This window comes from Pholis gunnellus (assembly GCF_910591455.1).
Source record: "Pholis gunnellus genome assembly, chromosome: 6".
Lineage (NCBI taxonomy): Eukaryota > Metazoa > Chordata > Actinopteri > Perciformes > Pholidae > Pholis > Pholis gunnellus.
The window spans coordinates 20,850,397-20,873,810 of record NC_136532.1 but is presented as its reverse complement, the minus strand read 5'-3'; the positions used below and the strand labels follow the sequence as shown (position 1 = coordinate 20,873,810).

General features: G+C 43.3%; 4 protein-coding genes across 4 annotated transcripts in view; 3 read left to right on the top strand and 1 right to left on the bottom strand.

The window, feature by feature from the left end:
- The window catches only part of cux2b (cut-like homeobox 2b), a gene marked incomplete at both ends in the record, with an annotated part of 86,063 nt that extends 83,823 nt beyond the window's left edge, over window positions 1-2,240 (bottom strand). The window contains one exon of the mRNA XM_079160489.1: window positions 2,178-2,240. Within this exon, the coding sequence (XP_079016615.1) occupies window positions 2,178-2,240 (63 nt within the window). The remainder of the gene's footprint in view (window positions 1-2,177) is intronic.
- Window positions 2,241-7,311: 5,071 nt separating this feature from the next.
- On the top strand, window positions 7,312-10,318 carry myl2b (myosin, light chain 2b, regulatory, cardiac, slow). Its single transcript, XM_079162147.1, has 7 exons — window positions 7,312-7,381; window positions 8,739-8,834; window positions 8,921-8,996; window positions 9,416-9,520; window positions 9,650-9,728; window positions 9,805-9,853; window positions 9,966-10,318. The coding sequence occupies exons 1-7, from the start codon at window positions 7,379-7,381 to the stop codon at window positions 10,068-10,070; spliced, it is 513 nt and encodes a 170-aa protein (XP_079018273.1). The 5' UTR covers window positions 7,312-7,378; the 3' UTR covers window positions 10,071-10,318.
- Window positions 10,319-12,204: 1,886 nt separating this feature from the next.
- ppp1cc (protein phosphatase 1, catalytic subunit, gamma isozyme) lies at window positions 12,205-15,734 on the top strand. Its single transcript, XM_079161807.1, has 7 exons — window positions 12,205-12,590; window positions 13,018-13,149; window positions 13,252-13,482; window positions 13,622-13,726; window positions 13,923-14,146; window positions 14,497-14,631; window positions 14,989-15,734. Exons 1-7 carry the CDS (start codon window positions 12,536-12,538, stop codon window positions 15,076-15,078), a joined length of 972 nt encoding a protein of 323 aa, XP_079017933.1. The 5' UTR covers window positions 12,205-12,535; the 3' UTR covers window positions 15,079-15,734.
- A 452-nt stretch (window positions 15,735-16,186) lies between these two features.
- Window positions 16,187-23,256, top strand: pptc7a (protein phosphatase targeting COQ7 a). The gene is made up of 6 exons (XM_079161152.1): window positions 16,187-16,674; window positions 17,907-18,086; window positions 19,031-19,229; window positions 20,510-20,633; window positions 20,744-20,873; window positions 21,029-23,256. The coding sequence occupies exons 1-6, from the start codon at window positions 16,473-16,475 to the stop codon at window positions 21,085-21,087; spliced, it is 894 nt and encodes a 297-aa protein (XP_079017278.1). The 5' UTR covers window positions 16,187-16,472; the 3' UTR covers window positions 21,088-23,256.
- Window positions 23,257-23,414: the final 158 nt, after the last annotated feature.

The window sequence follows — 23,414 nt, the reverse complement described above, 5'->3', positions numbered from 1 at the left end:
CATAAAAAGGGCAGTTTTTCTAGACATTGAAGATAAAGTCAATGCGTGCTATTCATAGATGCTATAATTCAATTCTATATGTGCATTTTAGCTTATTTAATCACGAAGACTGAGACGACGTGGACTAACACATAGAATAACCTCTTTGCACAATTATCCATGTACTTAACAGTGTTTTCTTTACACAATCTCACCTGGAGTAGATGGGAATATAATCCAAAAGCCTAAAACCAGGAATCGTGCAGATGTAAATTCATTCCATCCACCTTCCACCAGTTCCTCATTATTTACTTTGCCACCTTTATAAACTGCCAATAACCCATCTGCAGGAAGGCCTGCATGCTATTCCATTCAAAGTTCATTTCCATGAGGATACACAAGCATGAACTAATACTTTTCTGCCGGGTATCATTATTTTTATATATATATATATATATATAAATGGCTGTGTGCCTTGATGATGGTCACAGACTGGAGGCTATACCCTTTTTATTATACACCACTACATCACTGCTCATGACACTAGGTAATGGCTCGGGCATCCTTAAGGGGCAGTTCAGATTTAGCTCCTAGGCTACTCAGTCATATTTAATGAAAAAACCTTGAATGTATACATCTATCATAAATGCTACACGGTCCTCTGGAGCCGGGGTGAGTCAGCATGAGAGCCCGCAGAGAGAGAGACAGAGAGACAGACGCTATACGTGAAGCCGCAACAACAATAGCTCCCTTCTGCCCCTCTGGATCCGAGCCTGGATGAGAGAGAGAGAGAGAGAGGGAGAGAGAGAGCGAGAGAGGTCCAGCAGCCGGGAGCTGGAACAACACTCGGGCCAAACACCAGACAACCGAGAGCCACCAGATCTGATTTCTCCTCCTCGGTAGGCTTTTTTTTTTTTTTTTTCAGAGGCACACGGTCTCTACCGCGCTCCTGTCAGTCCTCATGTTACAGAACATCAGTCAAACGGCACAGAGAACGTTGCCCTTGCGCCGGAGCCGAGGCTGATTTACAAACATTAGCGGGGAATACAATTACACAGCCCCCCCGGCCGAGCAGCCCTATGCGGCTTCAGGAGAGAGGAGAGGAGAGGAGAGGAGGGGTGGTGGTGGTGGTGGTGGTGATGGGAGGGAGAGGGGTGGGGGTGGGGGTGAGGAGGGGGGGGGGGGGGGGGGGGGGGGGAGTGGACACTGAAAACAGCGTTTAGCTTTCACATCCTAAAAATGCAACGTTTTGCTTGCAGAAATACTAAACGCATAAGCCTGTCAGCATTGTGGCTTATAAATGCAACTTTGAGCTCAGCGGGTTAAGCTATAGGCTACACGGAGCTGACATGCTATTTAAATAGGACCGTGCAGGGAGCGTTACGGAGCTGTGACACAAACAACCCGCTCACCTGACACATTCTCCCCGCTAGTAATCACAAACATTTGTGCCGGCGACATAACGGTCCGGCGTCTTTTAAAAAAAAGCTCTTTTTTCCCAACAACTAACCGGTTATATGCTACACTGTCGCTGACAGATAACGTTTCTAAAATGTACAGTCTACAAAAAAACCGGAACATTTTTTTTTTTTTTTTTTATGCATTAAATGTCTAATGTGCACAAAATAAACTTTCCCACAATCACAAATGAAACTTCCCCAACATGCAAATTCTTCTAGACACACACACACATAAAAATAAAAATATGTAAAATCACAAGAATAGTACTATTAGCCTACTGAAAGATGCAGCAGCAACGCAACGGCCGTCGACACAAACCGCATAAAACATTAAAGCTGGGTGAAAAAGTTACAGCCTATGTCCACGAACAGAGACTCAGGGGCGCATTAAAAGTTTCCGTGCACGTAAGTACGCCGGTGGTGCTTGTCGCGGACAATAAAGAGTAAAAACAAAAGGCAGAAAAAAGCTAAAGCATGTAAACATCAGTGCTGTCCGCGGTGCTGATCCCAGATCGGTGTGGCTAACACAGAGGCTGTGCTGCTCCACGGTCGCTCCACCGCGGATCAATGATTGAACTGAACAAAGGCAGAAGAGAGATCAATTTCTAATAACTATCAATGCAAACACCGCCGGCTTTCGCCTCGCGCTCGCCCCAAAACGAGACAACACACCCCGGAGAACAGTCACGAGACATACCGCTGGAAAAATAGGCAGAGAAAGGTGAGAATAGCACTAACCTGAAGCCGCCGTAGATCAAATTTCTTCCAATATTGAAACATCGATCCTACATCGGCGGCCATCTTGGGGGATATTGAGGAGATTTTTTTTCAGCGGCTGCAATAAATATGTGGGCTGGATTCCCCACTCGTTAAACAACGTTTACGATCACCAGTCCCACTTTTAGAAAAAAACAGCCAACTGACTTGACACGAGACTCCGCCGATATGTTTGACAAGTCTGCCAACATGTTTTTGTGGAAGTAACAGTGAGGGGAGGAAAAAAGAAAAGTAGAGGATCTTTTTTTTGGGTGGGGGGGGGGAGAGAAGTGCCCGGGTCTTTGAAAAGTAAAGAGCAAAGTGTGTCCGTGCCTCCGTTCCCGACATTAACTGGACAATTGCTCTTGATTTTGCTTTGGCAAAGTTATCAATACTGACGTACAGCCCGGGGTTGATCAATACCGTCTGGAAAAGGGAAGGAGATGATGTGTAGATTAGTAGAGTTCAGGGAATTTAGCCAAGCCCACTTTTTTTTTTACAGTGTTTATTACAGGAGCATACGGGACAGTATAGCCTACAATTAGAGGCAGTGTTGGAAATGAAGCTACATTATCGACATATGTAGTCCAACTATTATTAGAATGTCACATTCTCATGCAAATCAGACGAAATATATCAACGTATAGCCTACTCTGCGTCCGTATTTTAAGAGGCAACTTAACATATAAGCTGTTAATGAGCTGCACTTTTAAATCAATCTTTTAGAGCGATGCATTGACATTGAAAGCATATCTTTATTGCGTTGGGTTGTTATCATATTTTTTTTCTTTAAACCCCATTTTTCCTATAGTTAGATTGTGAAAAAGATAGCTTAGTAATAGTTTGAGCCCACATTTAATAATATTTAACATTTTATATGTTGTGATTATGTTTTTTTTTTACTATTTATGTGGGTCATGTTGCATAGATTGTCAAATTCCGTGTGCCTACATTCATCATTGTTGTTCAATTCTGCATTCATATTAATAGACAATAATGAGAATGTACAAGTATGCTTGCATGCAGTATAAGAGAACAAACATGTGCTTTTAGATTGGAATAAAAACAAATTGTCTTTATGAAATCGACAATTCTCTTAATAATTCTAATGACAGCAGCATTCTGAACAGATATAAGCTGTCAGGTGTTTTACTTTGTCTAACTTAATAAAGCATGAGGGTGCTCTTTGTCTACATAAAGGAAGTCATTCCTCTGGTCAGGCTGCTGTAGAGCTCCAACACTGGTGCCAGGTGCTCCCCCTGCTGACACCACAGTGTTACAAGCCGGGTTGTGTGCCGATGAGCACTGTGTGATTTCCTCCATTAATTATACCTTTATCACTGAGTGAAGGTATCCATCAAAAGCAATGGTTTCAGTCCACGTTCCACCTCCTGGTCACCGTGCACACGCCTCGCAGTGTGCAGTAGCTTCCAGCCGATATGAAAATCAGTCTCAGGTAGAAAATAATATCCTCATGGGTCATATTTTTAGCACCGCGGGGGACAACAACATATTCCTCTGCCATAGACAAACACCTACGGGGGGAAGGAGAGGGGAGATTATTAAAAGTTTTGCTTATTGCACTTTATTTGTGGCTCTAGGGTGAGGCTAAAATGCAAGATTCATAAATAATAAGGATGGTGTATAAGAAAACCAGAATTCACTATCGAGCTGTGGAAGACAGCTTCTAATTATAACAACTTATGAAATGTGAATGAGAATTTGAGTGCATTTAAGAAATAGCTAATTTGTCTGAAATCTTGTGATTTCCTGAATACATTTTGAAACATTCATTATTTAAAATTAAGCATTTATGCAACTTGACATTTGAGTAGAGGATCTGATCAGTAGACAACACATTTTGTAATGAACTATTTGTCTCCTTATACATATGAACTCTGACACACTTGAGCAGAGGGTCAGGACACGTATATACACCTATACTGTTTTCTCACCTGACATTTGTCTCCGTGCCCAACAGCACACCCTGTTCAGACCAAAAACTCGGTTTCACCAGCAGATCAAGCAAAAGTGTCCAGATATGAACGCTGTGCTCATGGCTCAATGGGAGAGCACCCACGGCTCTGTGGGGACCCAGGTGGGACCTAAACCCACAACCCCGCCCCGCACCCTCCAGAGGCTGATGCTTTGTCCGTCGGGCTCCCTGACTCCACATAAAAAAAAAAAACCTGCTGAAATCTCATAACCTCAATCAGTTATGAACATAATCTTGACCTCACATTCACCGCTGTCATCAACAAAGCACCACGGGGCCTCTTAAGCCTAATCTAAAAAGTAATGCACGGTTACTTAAAATGAGGACTGTGCGCACAGAAGGGAAATCATCCAAAGAGCTAGAAAACCATTGTTTTGATGAGGTCGGTGGACGAGGGACTTAAAACGACTGTGTTTCCCGGGAAAGAATGGCCGGACATCAGTGTGGAAATGATGACAGTTAATGAAAAGACAAACTGTTGCTGAGTGACGGAAGTTTCCTCTGAGCTTGCAGCACCTAAACCACCATTACAGGCTACTTGTGCATGCTGATCAGCCACTATGGTGGGATTATTCTACCTCTACTATGCCGTGTGTGTGTGTGTGTGTTTGTGTGTGTGTGTGTTAATGTTTCACAACGTTTTGTTACTTCTTCAGCAATTATTACCTTGGCTACCATAGCAACCTTTTATTTATCCAAACGAGGGGGGATCAAAGCGAAAGAGAACCGATCGGTCTGCCAAAAAAATGTGAGAGGTCTCTGCTTTGACTGAGCGGTTTCACGAGTGCAACGGTATGCCATTCTAATTCTTAGCAGGAGCGTTGAAACTATAATTATATGCGTTCCACTCGTCTTTTATTGAGCTTTTCCCTTTAACCCGTTTTCCCATCCTAAAAAAAACGACGAGAGCCTGCAGCTCTCCTGAAGGGCTGCAGAGCTGCTCACAGTTCACGACACCACCTTCCATCCACCTACGTCCACCGATCAATACTCGATTGGTCTTGCCTGTATTGATGGAGGCTGCATCTGCACTTTGACTGTATTAAAAGGACTCTTCTTTTTTTTTTTTTACTGGGTGGGTGATTAGTGGACCAGATGACGGTTCATTTAAATATTCATTAGAAAATGTGATAATGTCTTGCAATTTTTATGAATAGAAATCATAATCAACATAATGAAATACCTCATTTGGTGCATGATGCAATTTAATAAAAGTGATTTTAATGGAGCTAAACCTACGATGCAGTGTTTGTTTAAAATCAGATGGGACAACAGCGAGTTGACTCAGTGCAGCTGAGTTAGGATCAGATTTGTGTGGTTTAGATGCTGAATGCTGTGGGTTGCTAGCACTACCCACTGGACAAGAGAGGTAAGTGACTGGTCAAAGAAATAAAGGCGTCTGCAGTCGGAAGACATCATCTCCACTCAACCTGTCCTACATTGTAGTCGTAGGGTTCAGCTGTATCCCCAGTGACTGTTTTCATGCTTTAGTACAAGCTGAGAAACTGTCACTGAGCTTTTTAAGCATTTGTCTTTATTTCTGCTGTTCAGCCTGTAAAGCTTTTGTTGCAGCAGACGTTGTGACTTGTTAAAGCAGGAAAAAGCACACGTGCAACTAAGTAAGTCATGCCTGAGATCCATTATGCATAATAACAGGAACATCTGACTGCTATGCAGCCTTAACGTTACGAATTACACCTGTGCTTTTCATGCAGTGATGTAAAAATATCTGCTTTGAAAAAAGATGTATTTCAGCCACAATTTCAAGAAATTATTTGAAAACGGCGCTTTCTAAAAAAACTTGAATAAAACAAAATTCTAATGATCTCCATAAAAGCTATTGAACTATTTCTACATCCAAATGAGCCTGTGTAGTTTTAGTCTGCAGTCCTGTAAATGCTCAAAGGGTCAGTTCATCCAAAATTAAAGATTATATTAAGTTCTGTAATTTGGGTTAATTCAACCCTTATATCAAACACTACAGACCTTCCATGAAACTCTCTTCCAAGTACTTTTCAGACGACCCGAAATGTAGGTCTGCAGTATATATATATATATAACAAATATATATATTAGTTTATAGGTCAAAGAATTAAGAATTCAAAAGACATGACGTTTCAATGTTGGGAGAAGTCATAAAACGTATCCTCGTGACACTTAAAGATCTCCTCCAGCAGGTTTTAAGACATATAAAATACTCTGATTTGAATAATAATTTTTTTAATTGATTCCATCGTTCTGATTAAAACATCCCGAATCTGGTTTTCAATCTAGTTGTGATGTCACAAAATCCTGCTGTTAAACATGTTTAACTGAGATTTAAGGTGAGCACCTTCAGCAGATGAATGTAAAAACAGCCTTCCGGTGTCAAACACTGCACTCATCCGGGTGAAGTATAAGTAACCGACTTTAAAGTGTTCACTGTGAGTGTGTGATGATTGATGCTGGACTATAAATAAGTAAATAACAATACATTCATATTTACCTTCTCTGCGTTTTGTCTTTCCACTTAAAATCCACTTAACTTCCACTCTATCATCACACAAAAGAATACATTTTACACACCTCACAACTTATGTATGAAACATGTCTACAGACTGTTCAAGGACACAGAGCAGTGTAACACATGAATGGATAACTGTCCAGCATTTGTTGGACGGTTATCAACAGGGTTGTTCATGCAACACATCGTTTAAACAAGGCGTCCTGCTAATGTTTTCCACAGCACGACATGCTGTTCATGATCAAGTCTCATTGGGGCTCAGGACGCTTCGGCTAACAGTTCCCTTTATTGTGCTACCAAGAAACCGCTCCCATCATAACTTGGTTGTGGTCCCCGTGGAGCTCTAACGGGACAGCTGGGTGATGGATCCCATCAAGTGCGACTGTGAGTCACAAACAACTGTCCTCCCTGAGCCAAAGCTATGTCCTATTGTTATTCTGGGGTCTCGGTAATGGGGCATGTGTGTTTGGCTGTTATCCCTAAATCTCATGAACTCTGACAATGGGTTGGCGGCGGCGAGGGACTATAGTCTTCTTTACCTGGGCCTCTGACTAAAGAAGGCGTGGAGTATTTATAGCCCAGCGTGGCCCATTATGTAGGGGAGAGGGGTCAGTATATCTAGCCATTGTCTTGTGTGCCGCCCGATCATAAAGGATACTGCTCCTCATCAGCTACCACTGGAACATGGTGAGTGGACACAGATTTCATTGCCATTGCATTCAATCTTGTTTGAAGTACCACCAGACTGTGAGGAGACATTCTGTTTCATGCTGCATGTGTTTTATATTATATTATATATCATATACTGTCATGTGATGAATTATACATCTTCCTCTGCTCACACCAATGATGATGAATCAATAGACCCCATGTCAATATGAGCATGGGCACTGAATAGATCAACAAAAAAGATCTATAAAAAAATAGATACAAATAATCAATAAATCATCAATAGGACAACCAGAGTGCCGTCCTATTGATGATTTATGGATTCTTTTTATCTATTTTTTTAATTGATTTAAAAAAAAAGTATATAGATACAGAGAGGGGGGGGGGGGGTAATGAGAGGAGAGTAAATGTTGCGTCCTTTTTCCTCTAACGGCCTCTGTCAAAAGGGGAAGAGAGGAAAGAGGAGGAAAGGAGACAAGAGGAGAGGAGAGGAGAGGAAAGGAGTGGACAAACAAGGAGAGGAGAGCAAAACGGAGGAGATGAGAGAAAGGTAGAGGTCACAGGGGAGGAGAGGTGATGAGAAAGGAGGAAAGAAAAGGAGAAGAGAGGAGCAGCAGGTGCAGGACACAAAGGGGTCGAGAATAATTAAACGTATCATTTTGTTCAATCAGGTTCCTCCAACAAGAATCCGCACATTCCCGCCTCACGTCCCATATGAGCAAGAATCCTCTTAAAAACCCAAAAAATAAAGAAATAAGCTGAGACGCCAGAGGTCCCGTCCACGAGAGAGATATATAAGTGCTCGAGAGTTAATCCACAACAAGGGTTAGACAGCAGCTGTCGAGAGGCCCGTGAATCCGAGCGGTATGATGTCATCGCGCTGCATTCCCTCACACTGTGGGTTTTTTTTTTTTTTTCTTGGCAGTCGTGTAAATAGCTCGACATAATCCTTGCCTCACAGGGATTTCTGATCAAACAGGGCTCAGTGTACCATCCTGTCATCACCCAGGCCCTATAGAATAATCCCCCCCCCGCCCCCCGCGTGACTGTGTGGTGCGGGCAGCGGACCACACCCTCCCCAGGCTTAAGTCTGCATTCTCGCAGAATCGGGAGGCATGAGTAAATATTTCCATAACAAACTGTCTGTGTTTGTAATCCGTCCTATAATGAAATACGAACCTATAACCTGGTGTGCAATGAATGCCCCCACACTTGGTTTTGGCTCCTTATCATAAGCGCACGTGTCACACAGTGAAAACCGATAATGAGTGAAGCTGAAAGCAGAAAGCCAGGTGATGATCGCGCCATTAGTGACTGTTGAATCTAATTAGAGCGTCATTGTCAACAAAAAAAACTAAAAACCCCAACCCTGCAGGCACCCAAGAAAGCGAAGAAGAGGTCAAGGTCAGATGGAGGCGGATCCAACGTGTTCGCCATGTTTGAACAGGCCCAGATCCAGGAGTTCAAAGAAGTCAGTGCTCCGCCGAAATGTTTGATTTCACATTGAATCTGAGCACTTTCACTCTGACACTGCATGTAACCATGACACTTCTGCAGGCTTTTACCATCATGGATCAAAACAGAGACGGTTTCATTGACAAGAATGACCTGAGAGACACTTTCGCAGCTTTAGGTAAGGACCACCTGTGTGTCTGTTGTGTCTCTTTTGTGTTATTCCAAGTTGTCAGCATTGGTTGGACCTGAAGCGACATGTCGAGAAAACCATTTTTAAGTAGTTTTTTTAAACAAAAAAATACCCAAACTCTCTGGTTCCTGCTTCTCAAATGTTAGAATGTCTTTGTCTTATGTGATGTAAACTGAAGATCTTTGTTTTTGGACTGCTGCTCAGACAAAACAAGCAATGTGGTGAAGTGATCTGAGGTTGCTGTACTATTATGACAGGCATTTTTCACTTTATTGACCAGAGGATTCATCAATCAATCAATCAATCAATCAATCGAGAAAACAATAGTCAGATTGATCAATAATGACAATAATTGTCAGCTGAAGCTCTAAACCTGATTCCACCCCTCATCCGCCGTCTCTCTCCAGGCCGTTTAAATGTCAAGCAAGAAGAGATTGATGAGATGCTGAAGGAGGCAGCAGGACCGATTAATTTCACAGTCTTTCTCACCATGTTTGGAGAGAAACTAAAAGGTGAAGGGGGGGGGGGGGGGTTGTTCTGCATATTCCAGAGCCTGATTGTAACAATAGAAATGTATGCATGGCAATTTCCTTTGTTTTAACACATCAACTCTGATGCCACATCTTCATCTTCATCTTCAGGTGCTGACCCGGAGGAGACCATCCTGAACGCTTTCAAAGTCTTCGATCCTGAGGGGAAAGGAACGCTAAAGAAAGATTTGTGAGTAACAACGTGCTCTGTTGCTGAACGAGGTGTGAACGTCCAGTCTGCTCATCACGGCTGCTTCTCTTTACAGTGTGACGGACATGTTGACGACTCAGGCTGACAGGTTCTCCCCTGAAGAGGTGAGAGCTCCACCTCGGAAAACGTTGGAGTCGATGACATTGTTGAGTTTTCATTCAAGAAATTCTTCACTCCAAATATTAATCTTGTTGGGTTTTTTTTTTCCTCCCATAGATGGTTCAGATGTTTGCAGCTTTCCCACCAGATGTAGCAGGAAACCTGGACTACAACAACCTGGTCTACGTCATCACACACGGGGAAGAGAAAGACCAAGAGTAGAGGATTCCTGAGACCTCACTCTGGACCCCACGGGAATAGGGTCATAACATTTAACTAATAGATATCACCATGAAACTTTCCCAGTTGATTACTTACATTAAGGCAATTCTTTTTTGTATTGCAAGTTTTCTGAAATGTTATGTTTAACTATGCACATGAGGCACTATCTTATGCTAACGTTTGGTGAATTTAGGAGGAATCTACAGACGCAAATAGACAAAGTAGTAAAATAAACACCTAAATGTGTATTTTGGATGTTTTCTTTCCACTTGTCTAAAGGAAGTCATGTCATAAATGCCCTAAAATCTCAAAATTGACCAGTGCATGAAAGACGATGTTTTAGCCTGAGGTGCCTCCCCCCTGTGCTGAAATATAACACAGCAGAAAAACAAAATAAACATTCATTTACATGAATCACATCATTTTGCATGAATTTATCAAGCATTATAAGTTAGTGAGTACAGTTATATATCTACGCGCTATGCACATGTGATCTCCTGTATGTAATAGGTCAAATTAAAAGTGTGTGAGACCACAGAAAGGAAGTGTTCACTGTGTGTTGACATCACATGCTACGAGATATTTTTGCTGAAGAAGACATGTTGCAAAGATCCACTGATGATGGTGTGTGTGTGTGTGGTCAGGAGGTTAAACATGCAGGCCTGTGAGGACGTTAGCTAATCCCAGTGTGAGAAACAACTATTACTCTTCTCCATTTGGCTCAAGGGAGATAGATTTGTGTTGCAGCTTTGCTTCCCATTGTTGCAGCAGAGAAGCTGTTCCAGTAGTGATATTTAATTAGCTGGATATTATCTTGCAGCAGTGTTTTACGATATCTGTCTGTTTGAGCAGTGTGTCTCAATAACAGCAGGAATTGTATGAATTTGTTCCCTGTCAATGTATCATCACTACCAAAACACCTGAGAGCTTAGAATGGCTCGTTCTCATCTGATTTTTAGTAACCAGACTGTCAAAATATAAACCTGGGTTTTAATTTCTTCAACAAAATTGGCGTATACATGCTGCTGAATAATGAATAATAATTACTGCATCCATCACTGCCCATTATCCCTTTGTTCCCCAAATTGCTGCATAATTACCTGGTAAATACCTATCCATTCCAGCACTATGTTATTACCAATACAACTGCCTTATTGCTTAGGACTTACCAGTGATTGAGCTACCGTATAATTACCCTGTAATAAGCTGCTGTCTATCTTCTAACGGCACTAACTCACTGCGAAATACTAAACTACTCGCGCTATTCTCAGGTGAGTGGCTTCCGTCTGTGCATCAAGTATTTTAGGATCACATGATTTTCACTTTAATTTAACACACTGTGTAATTTAAAAATAGTGCTCAATTGAATAGCAATGAGCTTCATACACATATGTTGTTGTTAGAACTAGACTTAGATTGATTTTAAATGCTTTACGAATACATTTGAGAGAATCACTGCACCTAACATTATGCTGCGGTAATAGTGGTAATAGTGTTTCTTTCTCAAATATGCTAATTATAATTACAAAAAGAATGCTATGCAATTATGTTGCTTTAAAATAGTCGTGTCCTAGAAAGGCTATTATTCTGACAATTCTTATTAAGGGCCATGGATTAACTATATAAACAATATCCTACCAAACCCTTGGCTGTCATATCTTTATATATTTATATATGAGAGATCATTTCAGGATTAGAATCAGAATCAGCTTTATTGGCCATGTACATTGACTCCGGTTTTTCGTTTGGTTCTCCACGTACATACACAGAATTTACAAATAAACAGGAAAAAATTCAAAAAACAGAACATTTAACGAGTATATACAATATAAATATATATTCAAAAGTTTATATTTATCTGAACAGAAACCTATACGATGACAATGCAATTGATGTTATAGCTAGTGCAAATGGATTTTGCAGTATACATTTCTGTCTTCAAAGTGAACCCTGATGCTCATAATATCTACTTAATACTCAGATTGATGTGTTGTTATTTCCCTGTATTTTTACCCTCCAAAAAGCTCAGCTGAATCTGGGTTAAAGGCTCGTTCTCATCCAGTCCACTAGGGGGCAGCAGCAGCACAGCAGCTAGCAGCAGCCTCCTCCTCGAAGCAGCTGGCTAGCTTGTACAAGGTGCGGCAGAGAAAAACAGAGACGGGGCACCATCGCCAGTGCGGTTGACGTTTATTTTTTTTAGTCCCTGTTTCTTACCAAAAAGCCAACCGTTAGATGTAGATTTTTTTTTTTTTTTAAACTGCCATGTCGACGTAGCGTAATAGATTTTCAAAGGTGTCAACGAGCCGCTCAACAGAAACAGGGTCACACCAACATATTTAGCCGGAAAATAAGCGAAGCTAACGTTAGGTAGCTAATGCTAGGATAGCTAGCGGGCTAGCTGTCGAGCGTGTAAACGCCAATAATTACATTTGACTGAATCGGTTTTTATTTACACCAACGCTACAATGGCTGATGTTGACAAGCTCAACATAGACAGTATCATCCAGCGTCTTTTAGAAGGTAAGGAAATGTTGAGAATACGACCTATAAATCATTAGCTAACCTACTTCAGTTGTCCGCATGATGTGACGAACGCTGATAGTAACGTTAGCTAGAAACGCGGCTAGCTTTAGCGGATGTTTTTCAACATCTTGAACAATAACTAGCCGTATTAGCTAACATTAGCTAACGGTTATCAGTCACTCTGTGAGGCTAAACTTCAGGTATTACCTCATTTGTGTCTGAGTTGAGAATGTTACTGTATGAAGAAGGGCACGTAAACGACATGTAACGTTCACGTTACTTGGTCCCACACTATCTCACACACACACTAAATATACACGCACAACCTCAGCAAAGAGATACCGTGACAGGAGTTACCAGCTTGTGTTTGAAACCATTACCATCCCTTGTTGCTGACCTTTTTGTTTATGTATTCTTGTTGCAGTCAGAGGGGCAAAGCCTGGCAAGAACGTGCAGCTGCAGGAGATCGAGATCCGTGGATTATGCCTGAAGTCCAGGGAGATTTTTCTCAGCCAACCCATTCTTCTGGAGCTGGAGGCCCCTCTCAAGATTTGTGGTGAGTACGATTTGAATGTGTATCTATCAGATTGGTTTCATGATTAGCATCGTTTTCAAATTTCACCTTGGGATTCACCTTGGTTGCACCGTTGTCCTGCAGGTGATATCCACGGGCAGTACTATGACCTGCTGAGGCTGTTTGAGTACGGCGGCTTCCCTCCAGAAAGCAACTATCTGTTTCTGGGCGACTATGTGGACCGAGGGAAGCAGTCTCTGGAGACCATCTGCCTTCTGCTGGCCTACAAAATCAAATACCCAGAGAACTTCTTCCTGCTGAGGGGAAACCACGAGTGTGCTTCAATCAACAGAATATATGGTTTCTACGACGAGTGTGAGTATCGTACCCCCGTGCCCAGTAAAAGTTATACTTCATTATTTCTTTGGTTGATGTCTTTGGAGGAGTTTCGCAACTGTTGCAGCGACAGAAGTGTTGCTTTGATATTGAAATCTTTTCTTCCTGAACTTTTTAGGTAAAAGAAGGTACAACATCAAACTCTGGAAGACCTTCACAGATTGTTTTAACTGCCTCCCTATCGCCGCCATTGTTGATGAGAAGATCTTTTGTTGCCACGGAGGTGGGTGTTATTTCTGAATTTGAGCTAAAAACCAATATTGTTAGTCTCGTATAGTTCCCTTAATCCTCACTTTGGTTTTAGTTTTGCAGAATGTCCAAAGTATTTGTCCTGAAGCAATGCTGTTTGCCAACTGACGTGGACTAGGTGTTGACCTCTGTATCAGTGTGTTTATTTGTACTTTTACCGCTCTGTCTAGGTCTGTCACCTGACCTTCAGTCCATGGAGCAGATCAGACGCATCATGCGCCCCACTGACGTGCCCGACCAGGGTCTGCTGTGTGATTTGCTGTGGTCAGATCCAGACAAGGACGTTTTGGGCTGGGGGGAGAACGACAGGGGTGTGTCATTTACCTTCGGCTCAGAGGTGGTGGCCAAGTTCCTGCACAAGCACGACCTGGATCTCATCTGTCGGGCTCATCAGGTAATCACACCGGCCTCCATCATTATCAACAGGAATGTGACGTCACTGTATATTGGCATATGCATGTTCTGTATATATGCTGAATACAGTTGATACACAAGGAGTGCAGTACAGCATGTGCTGTACACAGAACAGGCACAACACTGTGTGCACTGGACAATGATTCCCAATGTCTTCTTGTGACCCCTGACCTCTGGGCGCTTACGTCTGTCTAGTGGTTGTCAAACAGTTCAACTGAAGATTCTTTTTTCATTGAAAAAGATTTAGGTCCATCCCATCAGGAACCAGTGCACAAGACTATATCTAACACTCTTTTGTGTCTATTGTTATTATTATTATCCCACTTGCAGGTTGTTGAGGATGGCTATGAATTCTTCGCAAAGAGGCAGCTTGTCACTTTGTTCTCAGCGCCCAACTATTGTGGAGAGTTTGACAATGCTGGTGCCATGATGAGTGTGGATGAGACCCTCATGTGCTCTTTTCAGGTAAGGTTCAAAGGAACGTCAGCGTGAGTATTTTAGGACAATATGATTTGCACTTAAACATTCTGCTCAATTGAACAACAATGAACTACACACACATAGTTTGTTAGTATCTAGTGTTTAATGTGTAAGTACTTAATCTTAAAGAAGGATAAATGTGGCCTAATAGTATTTTTCTTCTAATAAATCTATTATTTATTCATTTTAATGAATTGAATATGTAAAAATAATGAAAAAACAGCCATCACAAAAATCTCCAAATGTTTCTTCTAATCTGAAATTGTGCTGGGTGAACATCACCTGCAGAAGGTGTGTGTGTGCGTATGTGTGTGACAGCAATCTATATATTTTTTTTTGTAGATTTTGAAGCCAGCTGAGAAGAAGAAGCCCAACGGCAGCCGTCCTGTGACTCCCCCCCGCAACATGGTCACCAAGCAAGCCAAGAAATGAGTGTGTGTGTGTGTATGTGGGGGGGGACAAACAGCCGGACTCTCGCTCCTCTGTTCTGCTTTCGTCTTCTGCATATGAAGGGTCGGTTGTCCTTCGTTCTGCCAATACTGAAAAGATGTTCACTCCTACCTGATGAAAGCAAAATGTTTCGTTGTTTTGTTCACAGGGGTAAATTGATGTGTCACCATGAAAACCTCAGGTGTTTTGCACTCCATTTTGCAGCTAGTCTTTGCCACATATGACTGTTCAATCAGGAATAATGTAACAATACGGCTAATTATGCACAGGAAGGCCTTGTTTTGAAGCTGTGCACAATTTTTTCCAGTTTCTTTATCGTCCTATTCATTTCAGTAATGAGTTTTAATGGCTATAAAAACCAACGGGGATGAGTCACAAACACCTGTTTACTTCTGTAAAACTATATTTACAGTTAATTTACAGTCGGTATCATGAGGTATTGACTTACACTGCATCATCACATTTTTAAACAAGTCTTGTGCTAAAATAAATAAGGAAGCACTCTTGTAACGTCTAAACCTTTCTAATAAACTTTGAGTGTATTTTAAGGGGAAATTGGTATCTGGGTGTCATTTGTTCCTCGAACTTTTTTGCTGATTAATCATGACAATACAAACTGAAATACACCTGAACATTTCAATGCATGTTGTTACCTTTAGGACACCTCAAACAACCGGGCAACACCCACAAGGGGGAGACAGAATATAGTGCAAAGTCCAATTTGGTGAGGGAACCGGGCAAGTTGTTCAAAATGTGTGAAATATTGCATATGAGAAGCGTCAGTATTTATATTTTTAAGTAATAAATTGGCTTTTTTTGCTGATTATCTTTCTCCACTTCGGTATTTTTCTATTTATTATCATGCTGCATTATTGTTATGCTTCGAATAGTCATTGTTGGTTAATTGTTTTAACCGATCCATAAAACAGTTGTATTACGTATGCATGAGATAGAAGCTGCCTGAAAGTCACATTTCCTTATTAGGAAACGCAGATTGCGTAACGCTGTCTGACGTCAGAGCAGTCACAAGACCTCGCTCGCGGAGTATGCGAGGACACCGCACGGCTGGTCCTCACTCTGTTATGTAGCGTCTATGGAGGCACAACACTGACACCATGGCCGCGGAGAACCAACACTTGCGGGTCTTTTGGAGCAGAAGAGGCGTCTGTTTTCTGTAAAAAAACAACACAAAGACTCCCCCCGGGTGTGCGCGCTTGGATCCCCGCTGTGGTCGCCACATCTCCAGCCTCGTTAGCAAAGTTAGCAAGTCAACACTGTGCGCGCTCACACCGCCGCTAAGCTAGCAAAGGGGGAGGGAGGGGGGTTGCTAGCTTGGCCGTGTTTTCTCCAGCTGGGAGCTGCAGCGTGTGTAGGTGATGTTGTCCGTGCTGTCCTACGGTAGACTGGTTGCCAGAGCTGTCATCGGCGGACTCTCTCAGACGGACGGTCGCGACTACAGCCTGGTGACGGCGAGCTGCGGCTTCGGCAAGGACTTCTGCAAAGGCATCCTGAAGAAAGGGATGTGCTACGGGGACGACGCGTGCTTCATCGCCCGGCACAGATCCGCAGATGTTTTGGGTGAGCCGTCTGCTTTTTGTTATCCACCATCGCATTGGCTGTGACGTGAATGGGAGGTCAGAGGTTATCCGCTTTATCGGAAGGCTACGGAGTTTGGATTGCACGTGCGAACAATAACAATATTAAACGGCTTAAAGTGCACACTGGAGGGATACAATTGGGTGTTTTCACAAAAGGCTTATCCGCTGCTAACGTCACTTTATCTGTTGTGTGTGTTCTGTAATGATTCCCTGCTGCATCTTTATTTACTCTACTTGAACCTCCACTGGGTTCATATTGTGTGGAGAATTCATTCTTTAAAACCTGCTCAGGGTTGATTTAAAATGGCTCTTCAGCACAAAGACCTTGGATCCTATATAAACAAACCTGTTATTTAACACCTCTGTGGAGCTGTGTCAGTCAAAAGAAGACACACGCAAAGTAAACTCAGGAATCAGGACATCTTTCTACCCTCCCAGGTTATTTTTTGGGGTTTGATTGGTTGTAAAGTTGTTTGCTTTCAGCGGGCCTGTTCCTCTGTTCTGGCACAGAGGAGACCAGAGGGCCATCCTTGTATGGTCAGTCCTCACAGGACTAAAGTTTCCTGTCTAGGAAAATCTGTGGCCTTACCAAATGCTCCCCAGGGAACAAGTGCTCTTATGAACCTACAACAGAGATCATGTTTCTATAGAAAGACAAACGGTTTTTATTCAGGGATCAGATCTTATGCTCTGAAAGCCACAATATACCATCAGTGGGTCTAAAATCCACTGAACAACAGTGTATATGTAACATCTATCTATGTTTAATTGTTCAAAAACTTCTTTAACTGCTGTAGACGATCAGGACTCACGTTACATAATCAGCAATAACTGAAACAAGTGACAGTTCAAAGATGAACTTCTGACTGACGGAGGCCGTTTTGTACATTCAGTTACATTTCCTTGATTTCTTGAACACTGTGTCCACACTTGTCCCTTTTCTGCATCTTGGTGAAAGTGCCCATTGTGTTTCTTTTATTGTGCAACTGCACGGCATTGTTCTAGCTTATCCTCACTTGTGGAACGAGTCTGAGCAATGTCGGGGTTGATTACCATGTTTCTTAACTTTGTTTTCATTTAGAAAAATAGTTCCCTTTTGAGGTTTTTTAAAAAGCAGCATTGGTCACTGATACAGAACACGTAGATTAGTGATGGAAGTGTGAGTTTGTTGAAGTAATATTAAGGTAAATGTTATGAATTTGTTTGTTCTAGGTGTAGCAGATGGAGTAGGTGGCTGGAGGGACTACGGAGTAGACCCGTCGCAGTTTTCAGGGACACTGATGAAGACGTGCGAGAGGCTGGTAAAGGAAGGCCGCTTTGTCCCCAGCAACCCGGTGGGAGTCCTCACGACCAGCTACTACGAGCTGCTGCAGAACAAAGTGCCACTGCTGGGTGAGCGTAGTAAAGGCATACCGTGCATGAATGTGAAGCAGGACATTTTCCATGTGGTTTGGATGCGAGTACCCCGTTTAGGGTTAGGCTGTTTGTTTCCGCTTGTTAAGTGGCTGTATGGAAATCATGAGTCAGAGCAGCCAGATCCCATTTAAGAAGTCGCGGGAATGTCCCGAGTCCCGACCCGCTCACTTCCACAATCCTTGTCCTCCTCCTCCGCGCCGCTTCCAGACAACAAAGCACGAACGTGAAACGTCACTGAATGGATGTTTTGGGAACGGATCTCTGCGAGTGTCAGTACTTTTCCACCCTTCATCACACGCGCAGCAGGGAAAACAACACTGTATTGTGCTGTTCCTTCACGGAAGAGGGAATGTTCTGCAGGCCGGCAGTGTGTGTGTGTGTAGTAGGGAGTGAGTCACAGTGCGCGAGGGGTTTTTGAAGGTTGATCCTTGTTGCATATTTTCGGTGTGCCGGATGAATCACCAGCAGGGTGTGGCTGTACACTGTCCTCCCGCTCCGCCAGCTCATGTTTCCCCTTTATCTCCCAATTGGTGGAAGTCCAAAATAATTCTTAAAAGCTCTACGCTGATTGTGTTACATACAGTTTGTGTAGTCGGGCTGACCTCATTAATCAGTCTCTTTAAAAACACGCTGCAGACGGTGTCATTCCATAAAGGGAGAGGAATCTTCTAAGCTGCGTAGCTGACAAAAGTCAGGAGGAAGAGGTTGTTTTTAGGGTGGGTGCAGCTTAGTTTTCCTTCAGGCATTAAGAAAATTCTTTATTTATTTCAGCAACTTCAAAATATCCATGTTTTGTTATGAATGTTCTGTGGTGCAGTTACATTTACCTCGACCCAGCTGAAGGTGCAGACCGTATTTGCATTTTTCTTTGCAAAGCATTTGCAGTTATATTAAAAATAAATGTGTGTGTGCGTCTGCAGGCAGCAGCACGGCCTGCATTGTGGTTCTGGACCGGCAGAGCCACCGGCTGCACACGGCCAACTTGGGCGACTCGGGCTTTCTGGTGGTCCGCGGCGGGGAGGTGGTCCACCGCTCCGACGAGCAGCAGCACTACTTCAACACGCCCTTCCAGCTGTCCATCGCCCCGCCGGGAGCCGAGGGAGCCGTCCTCAGTGACAGGTGAGACGCTCGGGGGGGGGGGGGGCACGTCGGTAGAGTGCGGGGCGAGCGCTGGGTGTTTGCCGAGCAAAGAGTCCTCAGCCAATCCTGCAGCAGCAGCTCAGCCGCCGTTTCACTCAGTCCGTCTAGAACTCAGATTACATTGAGCCTCTTAAAAAGCATTTCTTAAAGAACGGAAGTTAAATGAACCTGAAACGCATATCAATTAGTGTTTTATTTGACTTATTTTTAAACCTCAATACAGTCTCATCGTCACTTCCAGTTGTTGTGCATTTAATGCGGTTCTTAAAATGACACTTCCTGTTTAAATGTGTGCGTTTTTAGTCATTTGGTGGAAGGATTTCCTCGGAGGGATTAACACAGAGTGCAGCAGCAGATTAAGCTTTCCAATGCTAGATCACCAACACGGCAACTAACTGAAAAGAGTGCAAGGATCAAAACTGAAGATCTCGAACGATATTCCTTTGACAGGAGGTTCATTAAAAGATAAACGATTTGGAGCATGTTGATGTGCCAGAGGTACTTCTGGAGCAGACGTGTGATTAACATGCAGCCGGATATGTATTTTAATGCTTGCATGCTTGACCCTCTCATTTCGCCTGAGGATTAATCTTCATAATTATAATTGGCGATAAGACGTTAACGGAGCCATCGCTGAATAATCATCCAATCGGTTTGTCCTTGGCATGTGAGAAGTGGCTCTGGCTCACGGATGTGTCAAACAATGGATGATGAATCCAGACATGGCCGCCAATTCATTCCAATGACATCTGCTCACCCAATGCAGACACCGGAGAAGTTTCTCATATCTAACCGTGGCTCCCATAATGCTTCAGCAGTACTCTCTCTCGCCCTCTCTATGGTTCTTCCTGGCCGTTCATGTGAGCTGCAATTTTGGCGACCTCGAAGTCTCAGGACAGGACGGGCTGTCCCTGAGGGCTTTGGCTCAGTGTGTCATGATGCAGCCCAGAGAGGTTGTAATGAATCGCATAGCTTTCATAGCTTCATCGGTGGATTTTAATGTGCTGTAATCAGCGAGTATTCCTCGAGCAGAGATTTAGATAAATGTATCGGGTCAGACGGGACAGATTTCCTGGACGGGGGGGGCGGGTGTAAAAGGGACAGGGAAGAAGCTTAAAGCGGATGAATTAATGCGGTCACAACCTTGCGTTAGGTTTAGTATTTTTAAAACACATTTTAAATCCCCTTTCACTTAAATGACCGAGAAGATCCTTGCGGTCGGTGTTCTCTGCCTGACTTAACTGTGTTGCTGCCGGCAGCCCCGACGCAGCAGACAGCTCCTCCTTCGACGTCCAGCTGGGCGACATCATCCTCACCGCCACCGATGGGCTCTTCGACAACATGCCCGACTACATGATCCTGCAGGAGCTGAAGAAACTCAAGGTGAGTCCCACCGAGGCCCGGACAGGCTTGATGGAATCAGACGTACAGTATATCTGGATTACGACTTTCATGCCCGCTTTGTTTTTGATTTTTTTTTTTTTTCGTCATAGAACTCAAACTACGAGAGCATCCAGCAGACGGCCCGGAGCATCGCAGAGCAGGCCCACGTCCTGGCGTACGACCCCAACTACATGTCGCCTTTTGCCCAGTTTGCCTGTGACAACGGACTGAATGTTAGAGGTGCGTGTCTCGCTCCACTCGGACCAACTGGAATGTGAAGATGTTTTAAATAGGAGGACAGTGGCTCAGACATGAAGATTGTCTAGGGTGAAATGTTGAATACAATATTATCTCTTAGCTCCATCCTAACACGATATTGTTCTTTGTTTGTGCAGGAGGAAAGCCAGATGACATCACAGTGCTGCTGTCTATAGTGGCCGAATACACCGACTAGAGGTGGTGTGGGGTTGTGACTCTGCAGGTGGTGGACTGCTTTGACTCCTGCTGGCCAGGATGAAGGACTAATGTCAGATGCTCTACTCATCCTCTCCACCCCCCCCCAAAAAAAACCCGCCTACGTGCCCACTTCTCTGCGATTGTGTGCATTAGAGAGCGGCTGAATAAAGGGGACTGGAGGGCTGACACGTCCTCTTGGCCGGGCTGCAGTGTTGGCATCTTTGCAGCGTTCCAGTGCTCACCGGATAATCCCATTGACGGGGATAAGCAGTCATTGGTGGAGATGAGGATCCTGTCGGACAAGGATAAGTCATCTTTCTCTGATTGGGGGGGGGGTGAGATGGGAGGTGTTAAGACGGTTAAAGCAGCCCCATGCTGGGCCGCTGGAAGAGGAAGATCCAGTCCATGAGTAGTGAGTGTCTGCACAGGAGAAGGCAGCATTAGGGCTCAATAAATGGACTGCTTTGTGCAAGAAGATGTTCCTAATGTTGGTGGAAGGAAAACCTCCATCAAAGGGCCTGGAACCTTGCGTGTGCGTGTTTGGTAGTAGGGAATGACCGGTGTGCTGTTCTGGGATGTTTAGATAAATATTTGCAAAAAAAAAAAGAAATGAGTGTATGTGACATTTATATACATCTGGTTAGTTTCTTGGCAGGTTGATCCAATAAGGTTTCATGAAGAAGAGCAGCGGCCATCTTTTCTAAACCAATTCAAGTCTTTGTTACTTTGTGGCTGTTAAATCTATTGTGTCAAACTGATGCCCTCCCTTTAATCTCACAGCTGCCACTGAAGTCACATGTGATGTGAATGTGTGAGATGAATGCTCGTCAGTGAGTCTACTGACTGTCTGGGCTGATCGGTGTCACGGCCTTAAACGCACAAAGCTTAATAAGCATATCTTAGAACGATCAACACAGGTGGACGTGACCAAATGTATTTTTGTAACTTCTTTGTTCGGTGGGATTGTTGAATTCTTTTGGACTGATCGCCGCATCAGAGTAGCTCGAGAGACTGTTGTTCACAATCACAGTTTCCTTTTCTTCTTCTCTCTCCCTCCTGCTGTAGAGCGCCGATGGCACATTCAGAAGTCGGGTCACTGCAGGTTTCATGTTTCCATTACATCACTACAGATTTGCACTCTGCATCTACTACCAACTTTGTGTAACGTTCTAATGATGTGCCTTGTATCGGGTGTCGTTGATACTGGATAAAGGTCCATAACTCCTTAATGTGCCAGGTGTTGAGAGTTGCGTAGCCATAAGAGTCCAAGCGGCTTCCCCATCACGCCCTGCTGTCTTAACACTTAGACCCTCTTCGCTCCTGAATGTGCTCCTCTGCACTCAGTCAGGACTTTAGGGATAGTGATGAAGCCATTGCACGCTTAGAAAACCCTCCCTGTGGATCTTCAGATCCCCGTTTACAATCTGCACTAACTGACTGTTTCTTTACTTAATCTGACAAGTTCCCGCTGGAGGACTGACTGCAGTGTCAGGTGCCATTGGTCAGTGGTCCAAATGTTAGTTTTCTAGCACTGAGGTCAATCTAAGCAGCCTTAACATTACAAAGCAATTCTCCCAATCAGCTGCTACTTCCTGACTCGTACCTGACACTTTTCCCCGTCACCTCTCATCTTCCTCCTCCAGAACCCTTTGTTACAACCAGAGCGTGTGTCTGTATATATTTTGGATGTACAGTTCAATGAAGATCTAAGCTCTGGGGAAAAACCTGTACAATATTTAAATAAAGAGTATAGTATTTATTATTATCCTGTTGTGCTTGATGAACTTGCTGTTAGTTTTAGAACAGGACTATCTAAACCACGCGCTGCAGAGGCGTTGCCTTCAGAGCCTCCAGGGTTCTATTTTCTCATCTAGACATCACTGAAGTCAGACTGTTGTGCAAGCCAGAAAATATTATTCTTAAGGACGCCTTGTACGATGTGTGTGCGTGTGTGTGAGAGAACGCCCACATTCCTCAGATGTCGGGCATACTACCAGGTACCATCAACAGACAGGTGTGGCATCTTCAAGCAGAAGACCAAATAGTATCTTTTCCCCTCTTACATGTCAGGACCAACATATTTCACACACTGAAGATGCCAAAATAAATTCATTTATGTATTATTTGAATAAATAATTATTATAAAAACATTCTCTTGTGGGGAAACTTAACAATTCAAACAAACGATGCAACTTTTTGAGCTTTAAATCGCTCACATTCAAAGTAGATAAAATACAAATAATTTAGATTCTTTCATTCTGCGTACAGCTGAATGTTGCGGCCTACCTTTAACGGGTAAGACAAAAACATGGGGTGAGGAACGTA